A 14073-nucleotide genomic window follows, 5' to 3' on the forward strand; every position below is an offset into this window, starting at 1 on the left:
ATCATGACTTACTGCTGATGTCCACCTCTCTTTCAGACTTATCATATCAACCTCTGTCTCTTTCAGGATTCTAACAGAACTGTGAGTGTCGCAAACACTCTTTCAGGACACATCATTCTGGCGGAGAGGCTAAACTATGAGGAGAGAACTCGCTACCTGGTTTTGGTCCAAGCCAATGTAAGTGAGCTTTGTACAGTTCTTTTGCAACTTGTTTTCAGGTTTCTACTTCAGCATTGACCTTGAGGGCAAAGAACTCTTAATGCCAATAAACACATATAGTACCAGCAGCTGTGTTCACAAACTTTCATTTGTTCATCATATTCTTCATTTTAAGTTTTACCAGTTATGAGAGAGATGTTGTTCCTTTTGACATATTAGCAAAACGTAATTTAAGATCTCTCAATTGGCAGTTAGTCGAAGGACATCTCACAAGCAAGTTGTTTAACTCCTATTTAACTAACACTTATTCAGGATCAGAATTATCCTCCCAGAATTAGAGGGTTGAATCCTCCAAGGTTTCATTACAACTTAATGTTTTATTTCCATAAAAATTGATTGAAGCTGTCTTTGAGATTTGAGTTCTAAGATAACTGTTTGTGGTCTGTATATACCAGAGCAGATTTGTATAACTATGTTGATTTAATTATGGGTTTTACTTGAGGGAGGGCATTTTCCTTCATGCCCTCATGGGGCAACATGGCCAAGAAAATATTGTAAAAGAAGTAATCCTTCAATGATACCATTAAAGCAGTATGAACTCAAATGAAGGCGTTTCTAAGCTTTTTCTGTGGTTCTTACCCATAGGCATGAGGCAGCAAATGTTTGTTGACCAAGAGCCACCGCAAATCCACTGGCCAAGAATTTGACTTCATTTAGAGACTGAGGCTGGGATCTAAGACTTTCCCATTCCTACAGTGTCCTGATGTTGCTGGATGTTTCAAAGTCTTGTGTTGTTTGAAAGCTGAGGGTCTCAATTTACACAAAAAACAGACAACAATTATCATGATATTATAATCATTTCCTGATCAGTGATTACTTAATCACTTACCTGAACAAGAAGTGATCAGATATTGCACGCTATAATATTAAATGGGAAAGTTAAAGTACTGCAGGACAGGTGATAATTTTGCAGTCAACTCATATCCTATTGTTTCCCTTTTTTGCACGAGAGAGCAAAAGACTCAGCCCTTTAGTCTGGCAAGAGGTCCTCCAGGAAGATTTCATTCTCTCTTGGAAGAGGACATGAGTGTAGAGAAAGAAGAAGACATGATATTTACTAGAACTCTGCGCTGCTTGTGTCAAGAGTTCAATTACACTGAAAACACAAATCTTTGAAGTGCTGTACTGCCCACTTCTCAGGCTACCACTCCGGTAAACAACAGTATCTTTTAGGATAACTGCTGAAAAGATATGTTTTATTACCAAGAATTATTTCCATAAGAAGCAAAGGTTTAGTAGAATGTAGAGAGTAGTACTGTTCCAACTGGTGGTCTGATGTTCGATATATCACATCTCTTTCATTCAGACACAAAAGCAAGTGGGAGCCTTTTGACCTGAGTACTAGTTGATAAACTGTCTGTCAAGAATGAAATTAAGTAGCTAAGTTCACTGAGCATCATGCATTTAAAAACCCTAACAAAAGATTTGTTTGGATGATTTATATCAAAACACTAAAATCTATTTTTAAATTGTGTAAGTTTTTCCTTATTGCATTAAGATTTTAAAATTGATTTATATTTAGCAGTGATTATGGTCTGTTGTGATAACACTATGTTCAAATTTTCTATAGCTGACCCTGTATTGATGCACTGTATCAATATGCACTGCAGAAACTATTTCAGTAATAATCTACTTGGCATAGAAAATGTGTTCCAGTACCCTTTCATGCTGCCAAACCAATGATGAATAAAAACTGAATCAATGCACGACTGTGAGCTTCCATAACAAGGACTAGTGTATGTGCTGAAGAACAGCTGCAGAGATCTTTTATGGTTTTAACATGTTATATTGATTTTAGCTCGAGTGGTGTGTGGCCTCAGTGCACATAGCAACAAACCTTTTGGGAGTTTAAAGATTGAAAGCATGTGTTCGTCTTCCAGGACCGTGCTCCATACCCCCCCAACAGACGATCGGCTACCACGACTCTGACTGTGGATGTTCTGGACGGAGACGACCTGGGCCCCATGTTCCTCCCTTGTGTTTTGGTGAACAACACCCGTGACTGCAATCCCCTCACCTACCGCGTTGCTATCCCTGAATTCACTGAACCGGTAAGAACCAGGCAGACAGGCAAGTGCAAACACAAGGTCATTTTAACAGAATTCCTCCTGTTAATAGTATGTGCATATTTGTATTTTTATACATGCGGGTTGTGTTCATCCAGCGAATGCATGTACATTATGCACATATCATTCAGATTTGTGCTACATTGGTACATTCCTGTAATAATGGTAAACTATGCCACACCTTTTTAAATAGCCTAATTGTCTGCTTACACCTTGTTTTTGCTCGCTTACCTGGAAGTAGAGTAAGCATTGCTGTTTTGTCTCAGCATGGCGATTCCAGGGGCATTTTCCGGTCTGTTGGACTGGCAATTAGAGCTGAGGGCTGAGTTGACCTGGGATGACAGCTACACACCACTGGAATTCATAGAAGCAAGAAAAAGAGAGAGGGAGATTGTGCAGTTGAGAATAAAAGATAAAGAGGCTGAGATGGCGAGAACAAGTGATGCACTGACAGAAACTCTAATAATCTATTCACAGTTAATCTATTTCTTTAAAAGTCTATACGAGATATACTGTGTATTTCTGTGCATGAAAAGATCAAGATTAGAATGAACTGAAGTGAACTGGGCTGAATTACAAATTTTGACTAGACTAGAATAGTAAACACCTGTTGCACAGCTTTTGATCATTTCACTTGATCTTCATCAGCAGGTGTAGTGCAGCCAGTTGCCATGGGACTGTAGATGTAAACTTCCCATGATTCAGAGCACTATTATGACTACTTCATGTTGACTCATCTTGAAAACAGCAGTCTCAACTCAACATGTACTTGGTTGGTGGTTCTGCAGTCAAGACTGCTGATGAGGGCTTGGGTTAGTCTAGTCTAAACTAGACTGGATTGGATTAACCTGTGTTGAAGTGGATTGAATTTGATTGGATTTTTGATTGGTTTGCACTGGAGTCAGCGCAGTTCACATCTGTGTTTGCATATTTTCCCCGTCGTCACTTGGGTCTCATGAGTGTTCCAGTTCCCTCCTGCAGTCCACCGACTCACAAGAGGTGTAAATAAGAAACTCTAAATTACCCAAAAGTATGAACGTGCTTGACTGCATTTTAGCTTTTGGAAGACTAAAAATTTTATATTTTGTGGAGTTACCAGTATAATTATTTTCATGCTCTCAATTTAAGGAGGCGAATGTGTTGAATTTGAAAGAATTACTGTGTTGTCAGAGCATTTGAGTTTTTCTGCTGATACATACCGAGATGGTTTTTGTTATTTGTTAAAGGTTTGCAAACCAACTTATAGTTTCATTACCGGCACCAACTTCAGCCTGATAAAATTATGGGATATGCCTAGCTGAGAATACTGCTTTGAAGTAGTATTGAAATAAGACTGCATTAAAGTATGGGTTAAGTGCACTGGGGTATTTGAACATGGGAGTAGAACTGAATTTAATTAAACTGCACACAGAGACTAAATAACACAATAGCCTCCTATAAAGACACATGGGGAGCTATATAGATTGGTTGAGAAAATCAAAAATTATAGACAGAGACCCATAGAGAAAGAGGGAGTAACAAAAAATGTATATCGATGTTCAGTACAGGTACTTGTAGGTGAGGTGAGGTGAGGTGAGGTGTGTGTGTGTGTGTGTGTGGGGGGGGGACTTTATATTCAGAATTTGCCCATGTGATGTATAATTTATGACTGATAAGTATTGAGGACTTGGCAGCAACGGCTAAAAAACCAATCCTTTTTCTACAGTGTGAGGAAATGTTGGCCTCTTTCTCTGTCTTGCTGCTTTTTCCCTGATGTTACAGTGAAGTTACATTTACCTTTTACTGTATCTGTACATGATTACATTACTCTCAACAGAATGTCTGCTTATTATACTTTTTAGTTTTTCCAAAATACTGCTACTGTTTAAGCATAAGTGAGTCTGTTTCATAACATTTACCTCCTATTCTGTTCCTTTTACTTTCCTTAAACAGTGCACATTATCATTTCTTAAGTGCTTTTTTTGGGACCGGCCTACATTAGCTTTCCAATTTTCAGTCAGTTTTTGTTGGTCTCTGATTTTTCTCCATTCTGCAGTGTAACCATTATGCTAACATCTGTCCACAGGGAGATTTGTCTTCTCATAATTGATGAGTGTATTGTAATTAATCACAATGGCGAGACAGGCATTATTAAGTTGATCTGTATTTATTTTTTTACCCTGGGGGGATATAATGTGGGCTCTGGAGTCCCCTGGATAATGACTGCTGGAGGAGGGTATTATAGCTAATCATCATTGTGCAGAGCTAGGGGGATTTGATTTAGCGCACCTCCAGACATTGTAAAAGCGAGAGGGCTGGTTGGGGAGGGGTGTAAGGATTACTCCAGAGCTGAGGGATATAAATATACCCCTTCAGGGAGGGATTCTTCCTGCCAGAGAGCTGTTAGCCATGTGCCTGTCTGTGCTAAGGAAGTTCGGCACAGGCCTCTTAGCATACTCACACATACTGTATCAACCATATGGAGGCATTTTGCATGAGGAGAAGTATCTTTAACTGTGATGTGCTAGACATATTCCCACTTAGCCATATGTTGGCGCAAAAGTGTAGAGGAAGAGCTGGCTGGGTAATTAGCGCTGATGATGCCTGAGTATGCATGAGCAAGTAAAGTAGCCTACAGTCACACAAACAAACCATCCTTGATCAATCTCATAGCTCTGGTATATTAATTTGATACCCTAATAAATGGCCAGTGGGCTGTGGACTATGATTGCTATGGCACTGGCCTACATCAGGAATTTTTGGCAATTGAAGGGAGGTCCGAAATGTATCTGTAGTTTTAGAAGTCTTCGTATTTAATGCTTGGCAGCCTTTTTTGAATATACCCCAATGGGTTAGATAGTACCTCTACTGAACGTAGTTAGCTGGGGAGGCAGTGAGAGAGATGACAGCTATACAGAACCACAGTGGGCCTGCTTCACTTGGCTGATCACCACACACAGTGCTAATGATCTTGCCCCCCCCCCCCCCCCCCCTCCCTATTATTATTATTATTATTTTGAATAAAAGTCATAAACATACCCACAGTAGTTGTCAGAGTTGATTTGAAAAACCTAACCCCACAGCCTACATGATCTATTCATAGAATAATTGTGTTCACTGACTGTCAACGGCGCTTGCAGCTCAGCAACCAGCCCGGCCCACCGGGAATCTTCCTGTGCCACTCTGTGCCTGGCGCGCACGCACACACACTCACACACACACAGGTCCATATGTTTAAGGTCACTTCTAATGGCAGGTGGTACTCACAAGACTCAATATTTCATAATTCTCTCTCTCTAACATCCCCTGCAGTCAAGACCTCACAGCTCGGAGGAACGTCAATTGGATGTTCCCTCACTCCTTTAATTAGCTGTCAATTAGTGCAAATGAATCAACTCTTCGCCTAATTAAACAAAGCCACAAGGCAGGACACATATATAGACCATTGTGTAAGCAGCATGAGAAAAACATAGCTAACAAACTCGTTTTGGATCACAAGTGCCACTTAATGATCACATTGACATATACTGTGTTCAGGGACCTGTGTGTGTGTGTGTGTGTGTGTGTGTGTGTGTGTGTGTGTATCCGTACGGAGTACAGGGGAAGCTGAAGTCGCACACTTTGTCGTGATGCTAAATTATTAGTCATATGTTGATATTCTATGCACAAGGATAACTTTTATGTGCTAAACAAGTACAAGCAGGACATAAGTCCCCTCACCCATTTCCTAGTTTTAGCCCACTGTCACATTACCAGAAACATTTATGCTTACAAACACACTGTGACGTGACATAAGCACTTAACTTAAAATGATTCTAACTGTCTAATATCTCTAAGATTCATGTTTGATTCAGATCTGCTGGTTTACCACAGAGCAGCTTCTTCTTTATTGAGAGCACTTAATTTCGTCAAGTAAACACGTGTCATGTTAGTTACTTTGCATACAAAACATATGAAAAGTCACTTTTTTCATATAAAAATGCCAAACCTTTCATGGTTACAGCTCAAATGTAGGGATTTGCTTTGCTGCCTTTCCTTTGAAATTAAAATAAGTAATTTTAATTATTTTTTAATCATTTTCAAGTTGAGACTAGTGGTTGGACAAAACAAACATCAAAGTGTCACTTTGGGCTCTGGGTAATTGGGATGGATGTTTCTCACTAGTTGATGAAATTTTGCAAACCAAACAATCAGTCAATCAAGAAAATAATCAGGAGTTGAATTCATAATGAAAATATTCCTTTGTTGCGGTTGTATGTGGTGACAAATTGGCTCCATCTTAATCAAATACAGCATTAAAATGATCTTTACACTTCATGCATGATGAAATTATTTAATGTATAATAGTATAACACTCACATTTTCTGCATTAAATACTTTTGTAAAATTCTTTAAATACAAATTCCCCTTTTTATACATACTTTTATTTAATCATTTTCAATGCATGACTTTTACTTGTAATGGGTATTTTTACAGTGTGGTATTACTACTTTTACTTAAGTAAAGGATCTAAATGCTTCCTCCACCACTGGCATTCATAGACCTGGACTTTTGTGAGCTATTCCAGCCAACTGGTTCAACAGATAAGACATTATCTTATGATTAAGTTTAGTTGGCCTTTTATTTACATACTTCACAGCAAAAGGAGGTAGATAAGATTTCCTGTTGTACATCATAACTCACTCTGCTGCTCTGCAGAATTACTGCTGCTGCTAGATGCACAACTATTTGAAGCATTTGTATTTTTCTGTATTTTTCCTTCTTTTCTTTGAGCTTTTCAGCCACACTTTTTTTTAAAACTGTTATTCATGTAAAACAAGTCAGCAACAGCCCACTGCTGGCTGCCTCAGTGTTTCAACAGTGATAAAGATGCCAACATAAGGGAGATGACGGCCACAGAGAATGAATAAAAATCCTAAATGTATTCCAAAATTGTCAGAGTTTATTTTAAAAAACCTAACCTACTACTTCTATCTATTTGTAGAATTATTGTGTTTACTGACCTGTCACTGGCCCTTGCAGCCCAACAACCAGCCTGGCCTCCGTGACCGGCAGATGATATCCTTCTCAAGATGAATTTTCAGTTTCATAAGAAACTGTCATTCTTGTTTCTGCATAATGATGCTCTCAAAGAGACAGTATCTGCACAACTATAGGCTACAGCTACACAGTCAACAGAAGAAAAAAAGGAGTCGCATCGGCTTGTCTTGCTGTGTTGTTGATTGACTCCCCCACCTCCTGTTGCAGAGCAAACTGAATCCACTGAATGTGACTCCTCCGATCCGGGCAGTGGACATGGACAGAAACATACAGCCCCCGTCAGACAGACCTGGCATTCTTTACTACATCCTGGTTGGTAGGTTCTTCACGTTATCTTCACTGATTTTACACATTTAATGTAATTTGGATCAGTTGGTATGTGATATTTTGACTGTGACTATTCTTATTCCTTACTGCAGGTCATCCAGTCACATATCCGGAGTATTTCTCCCTGAACAGAACCACTGCAGAGCTGCGCGTTCTTCAGCCTATCAGCAGGGACTTGTATCAAAGGTTCACACTCATCATCAAGGTAAACGAAAAAAAATCAGTTTGACTCACTTGCACCTTAATTGTTGAATCAGCGCTTGTTTTATAGTCGCATATATTGATGGCAAGATTTCCTGTGGGACATTTAATTGAACCTAGAGCCACTACAAAAAGCCATTCAGTTCAGTGTAATGCAAGGTCATAAGTCAGCCGAACAAAATAAGAGACTGCTGTAAAGAATTACAGCGAAATAAAATGAAAATCTGTCAGTGTTGTTAACTCACAGATGCGCATAGTCCTGCAAGACTGATGAAACAAAACATGCATAAATTACATCTCCTGAATGAGATGGAGACTGATTATCTTTACCAGAGTTCAGCCCAAGGTAGAATATTGATTGCTCTTCTGCCCCCACATTAAGCAAACAAGGCTGTTTCATTAAACACCTCAATTCAGTCCTCATATTTTTAATGTGCTTGTGCCACATCAAGTTTAACTCATATCTGGATAACTTTAGCATGCACCCTTACCTGCTTCACGTAGATAACCTCAGTCCTGAAGACCATTAACCTTATCTGTAGCTGCTTTGGAGATGGGGGTGAAAAAGATATTATGATTTATGGAGGATAGGCTGCTGCGCTGTCATGAATCCTAATTTAGGGCAGAGTCAGGTATTGCCTCGGTGCTGCTGGTGCAGAGCAGCAGTCCAGATGAACTTTCCATCCACCCGTCACTAACCTCTAGACACCTCTGAGCGCTGTGTAACCTGCTGTTTACCAGGATAGCTGGGGAGCAAAGAGATGAGAGGAAGAGCTGATTTCCACAAGAGGAAGGGGAGATTGATCATATGAGAGGCATTTTGCATGTCTTGGAGAGGATTGTGCATAGCTAGAGGAAGGGAGACAGTTCAAAGGGGGAGCAGGAAAAGACCAAGATAAATAGTGAGATGTGTGTGGAGGATGGCAGGAGCCTTATCTACCTGATTCATAGAGAGGCGGAGGACCCATTGCTCTGGGACTCAGAGGAAGAGGAAAGTGAGAATTAGACTTCGGTACCTTGAGAGTGCTCGGATGCAGCGCAGTATGTGGTCTACATAGCTAATGCTTTAGGAGATATGAAGCTAATCTCTACCATATTTTAGAAAACACATCGGTTGTTCTTCAAAAGCCATCACTGATCCTGATGGAGCCATAACCACAGAGATGACTAGGATGAAATGAAGACAAGTGACAAAGGCAGATGGAAGTGGAGAGAGTCGGGTTAAATAGAAAAAAGAGGGCGAAGAGATGCAGTATGACACTTTAAGGATGATGGAGTCACAACAGGAGAATCAAGACTGAGTGATAAACAGTGACTTTTGGTAGCAGTGAATCTCCTGCAGGCCTGTGTGTTGTGGCAGTGGGGTGCAGGTCATTTAGCACTGCCTCCCAGAAATAGGGAGACCGCTATAGAGCTAAATCACCAGGGAACACTGTAATCCCACCCCCCGTCTTTTCTCTCTCAGACAAATATTTTTGTGTGAATGTCGAGAAAAAGAGAGAACATCGAGGCACACTTTGTCTGTCAATGACAGCACTTTTCCCTCGGGTGTTTAAGTGAGCAGATTGCATGTGTGGGTCAGTGCAGTGTGGGTGTTCCTTATTATCACACAGATAAAGGAAAACGGTAGAAGATGTTTGGGAAAGATAGTGTGGCATAACATTGTGATGGCAATAAAAATAGGTACGAACCTCGACTGGAGTGAAACACAGCTGGATGTTCCAAAAGTGCATAGCAGGGGTCTGCAATTGTAGGGTATACACACAAGACAATAAACAAGAAATTACTGAGTTTCCTGCCCCCTGCACTTTAATATTCAGCAGTAGAACTATATTCCTCTGTTACAATCGGTATTCTGCAACACAAGCCCAGTGAAATCGAGCTAATGTGCAGAATTAGTTCCAGGTCATGGCTTAAAGTGATGTCACCTCACTCCCCCTCTCCATCTGTATTTTCAAAGCCTTAATGTTTCTGAAGCATCCCTGTGTGGGAGGCAATAGTGACATATATGCTTAGGAGGGGAAAGATTGCAGTGACAGCCTGACCACACCACATCCATCTGATTTGGTCTCACTGCGCTGTGGTAGTCAGACGTAACTTGGGTGAAAGTATAGCCTTCTTTTTTTTTTGTTCGTTTTTTTTTTTTTTTTTTCTTCTTCTTTTTTTCGTACTGTTCGAATAGCCGAGACAACACACATTTTGATTTGTGGTAATGCACTGTGTTACCTGAGCAGTCTTGTCACCCACCAACTGTGCTGGAAAATGAAGGGGAAGGAATGTTTACGTTCGGTACAGTTTGGTATGTGCTCCACTGTACGTGACACAAATATGAAGAGATTTTGGATGCAGGTGAGTCAATATTTCAGTCATGCATTTTTTCCGAGAGTGAAAAAATCCTGGGATTTATGTGCAAGCTGTGTTGTAACATTTATTATGTCCAGTTATACTGCATCTTCTAGTATTTTGTAATATTTTATAGATTAACAGTCTATTGATTCATGTAGCAGGGAGGGGATTTTTGGAGAATATTGCTGGTTTTCCCAAGACTTGACCATTACCTGATTCAACAGTTTTTACTTTACTGTTGATCCCATATTGTTGACTTTTGCCGTCTTGCGAGGTTACAGAGTCTTTTTTCCATGGCTTGCTGCTGCATGTCTGTTTTTGGAGAAGGATATTAACATGCAGAAGAGACGAAGAGGTGGCAGCGGGGGTTTTTATCACATAAGTTCCACACAAGCTTTTAGGCAAAATAGAGGCGCTGTACAGGAACACAACGAAATCAGTTCAGTTGAGTTTGCACAATCAACAGTGGAGACGGACCAAACTGGAAGGAAGTTCTAGTGCACTCCCTTACTGGTTAAGTGTTTAATTTTGGCATTGACTGTACTAGTAAAATTTCCGTTGAGCCTCCTTCAGTCATTGGTCAACCATTTGACGGAGTAGCAAAAGCCGCTAATTACTGTCCCTCTCCTACAAATGAGGGTATTTGCGTTAAGTGCCCTGGTAATTACTAAGGCCTAATCCTAAGTGGACCCCTGATTGAATTTAGTCAATGTAGCTTTTTTGTAATTGAAATGACACTCAGAGATATTACGCCTTTCTGTCCCTGTGCCTGCACAGGAGTTGGGGTGCCATAGCTCTGAGTGTATAGCTCTCATCATACAACTCATTATTAGCACTTCTTAATACATTTCCAACAGACTGGGTTTCAGTTTTACATGATAAATGTAGAAAGACTGACTATGACTTCCTCTCTCTTGCCCTCTTTTTCAGGCTGAACAGGACAATGGTCACCCCCTCCCATCCTATGCTGACCTCATTATCGAAATCCTGGATGAGAACAACCAGGCACCGTATTTCCAGTTTGAGACCTATCAGGGCTACGTGAGTGAGTCCTCCCCTGTGGGTACGACTATCTCAGCCAGTGCCAACCTCACTGCCCCCCTGGGAATCATAGCTCTGGACAATGACATTGAAGAGGTAAAGAGAGGAGAGCCATTGTCATCCTATGCTCACTGTTGCCTACACTTCAGGCATATGTGCATAAAAACACAAAACACTTGTAGTGCATTGATTAGATATTGATTAAAGATCCACATTTATTCATGTGTTGATGTTGTGTGCTCACAGAAACGAACGTGTTCATGAGTTGTTTTCCTGCTGTATCTTTTTCCTTGTTGTAGCTGGATCCTGGTGATACACCTGTAGGTAAAGGGGTTGTTTTCAGATGCAGTGACACACACACACACACACACACACAGTGTACTATAGGGATGTCCAGATCAAGTTCCTTGCTCTTATCTCAGAGAAATGTTTTGTTTTTTTATCTTGAATATCTGCTGATAACAGGTTTAATTTGACATTTATGTTTTTCTGCATAATACAGCTGCTCTGTGCACAGAGCTTAAAGTAGGCCTACATTTATATCAGTAAATGGTTCAATTTAGGGATTTGATGGCTTAATAGCTCTGCATTAAATCTGCGTTATAGCTTTAACTGGTTTCTTTCAATATTTGGTTTAGTGTCCTGAAGTGTTTTGTATAATATCTTTGAGAGAGAAGGGTCAATGTGGAGTTGAGGCATTTGTTTTATTTTGTTTGTTTGGTGTACTTGAAAAGCACTGGCTTTGCCCACTGTTGCAAGCTGTCAATGTGGATACCATTAATTAAGACTAATGTCCACTGTTCTTCCCACTGTGCTGCACATTAGAAAGTGGTATATTGTAATGTTGATGTGGCTTTGCTGCCATACATGTAGCATAATAAGTTAGATTAAACAAACAGTCAGAAGTGGATAGGTTTTATCAGCTTGATCCCTATTCTGCTAATTGACTCGGGACATCCCTACTCTGAATGCATGCATCACGCTGTGAAAAGTAAAAAGAAACTGAGCGCACTCATCACTGCTGGAGATATCCTCAATATAGAATTATCAGCTTTGTTACACTGTTTTGGAGAAGAAATGTGAGCACTCCAGTGTGTTCACAACTGCGGAAATTATATGTTATGTGTTTACATTTTTTTAAACAGTGAATTAAATACTAAGCAGTTCTCCGGTATTGACGGGTCTGTACATAGATTAATCTAACTGATGCGCTGATTTTGTATCCTAATGGGAGTGTGTGTTTGGAGTGTTTTGCTGTGCTGTGTTCTCCTTCTTTATATGCAGATGAATGTGTTTGCTGTGGTTTCCTCAGTTGCGTAAGACAAAACTTATGCAATTATTCTCTTTGAATGCCAACTTTACTCTTTCAAAAGGATTTGTTATTTTATGACTTGACTCTTGTGTGTATAGTTGAATGAGGGGGGGGGGGTTGACACATTTGTTTGACACAATTAACAAACTGTGATTGTTTGGGTTCATGTTTGTCAGTGTTCACCCACTGCAGAGTTTAAAACGTTTTATATTCCATAACCAAACAGCACTGACAGAGTCATATTTAAATTAGAGAAAAACACACAGTCATCCACGCAGGCCGAAACGAATGACCAATACCTTTAGTTTATCTTTCAAAATATCCCGTTACTCAGTCTTTGGAGAAGATTAACAAATCAAAGTGGAGTGGAAACAGAGATAACAAAATCAATAAGCCACTCAGTCCTGATGTTTACCAAACTCTCTTAAGAGGACTCATTGATGGACGTGAATCGAAGCAGACTTGCAGCAATGAACCACAGTGGCCTCCAGGTTTATTTGTTAACACAGTCTAACAGCAGTGATGATACATCTTTTGAAAATGTCTGAATGGCTATTTTTAAAAATGTTTTCAAGCTTGCTTAGCATCTGGGTACCATAATCAATAGCCGTAAAATCGATATTTTTTTGAACAACTGATAAATGCGCACACTATTTGTCGCTAAAAAGGAACGAGAATAATAATGAGTCTATGGCTGTTTCAGATGAAGCCATTTCCCTTCTATCTTTCTTTAATGATTTCTGGTTCCATCTTCAGCTCCTTCTCCATTGTTCTCTGAAGACAGAAGTGAGACCTGCCAACAGATTACTTTTTCAACTCTTTGGCAGATCAAAATGTACTGTTTGATAGGTTTTCTCAGCCCCACAGCTGCGGCCTTAGTTAGAAAATGATGAAACACTCATGTCGTCATGGTAACATGTTTCTTTTTTTTTTTTTCTTCTTTTTTTTTGTATATCTTTCTGTTGGAAGACGAAAGACCCAATGGTGAAGATTACCCTGAATGACTACACCACAATCTTCAGCTTGACCCCAACTGGGATAATCCGCTACCTGAGGCTCCTCAAACCTGTGGACCGGGAGAAGCAGATGGCCTATACATTGACGGTAGGCCTCAGACTAGGTGCAGCTATTTGCAAGACAGTATTAAAGCCCTGTGACCTACATCTCCCGTTTTGCGTATATTAATAGAAGTCACAGGTTAACTCTATACCAAGAGGCAATTGCAGACGAAAAGCTGACCTGACACTTCCAGAACAATATGACCTTTATCAGTGGTCAGACAGCAGTGAAGTACAACAGTCTGTTCACTTGGATTTACAAATCTGTTTCCAAAGGTGAATCAGAGGCACATCAGACCTCTATAGTTTTGTATGTTTAGTTGAAAAATATACAAGACTTTTGCCTTTATTTTAGTCTTAACATTCTGATTGTGTAATTCTGATATTAACCAAAGATACTGGCTTTATGTCTGGCATACGCCTGTTTTTAATCATTAGCAGTTTTTAATATGTGGAAACCTGCATCATGTTGTGGCTTAGTTCT

At 40.0% G+C, this 14073-nt stretch overlaps 1 protein-coding gene across 4 annotated transcripts in view; it reads left to right on the plus strand.

Annotated features, from left to right (window-relative positions):
• The window catches only part of pcdh15a (protocadherin-related 15a), a 198451-nt gene that overhangs the window by 96221 nt on the left and 88157 nt on the right, over nucleotides 1-14073 (plus strand). For all 4 annotated transcript variants that reach the window (XM_056396135.1, XM_056396137.1, XM_056396134.1 and 1 more), the window contains 6 exons: nucleotides 67-177; nucleotides 2100-2270; nucleotides 7512-7620; nucleotides 7724-7836; nucleotides 11109-11315; nucleotides 13501-13635. In XM_056396135.1, coding sequence (XP_056252110.1) covers nucleotides 67-177; nucleotides 2100-2270; nucleotides 7512-7620; nucleotides 7724-7836; nucleotides 11109-11315; nucleotides 13501-13635 — 846 coding nt within the window. The remainder of the gene's footprint in view (nucleotides 1-66; nucleotides 178-2099; nucleotides 2271-7511; nucleotides 7621-7723; nucleotides 7837-11108; nucleotides 11316-13500; nucleotides 13636-14073) is intronic.

The sequence above is a fragment of the Seriola aureovittata genome, chromosome 14, assembly GCF_021018895.1.
Source record: "Seriola aureovittata isolate HTS-2021-v1 ecotype China chromosome 14, ASM2101889v1, whole genome shotgun sequence".
NCBI lineage: Eukaryota > Metazoa > Chordata > Actinopteri > Carangiformes > Carangidae > Seriola > Seriola aureovittata.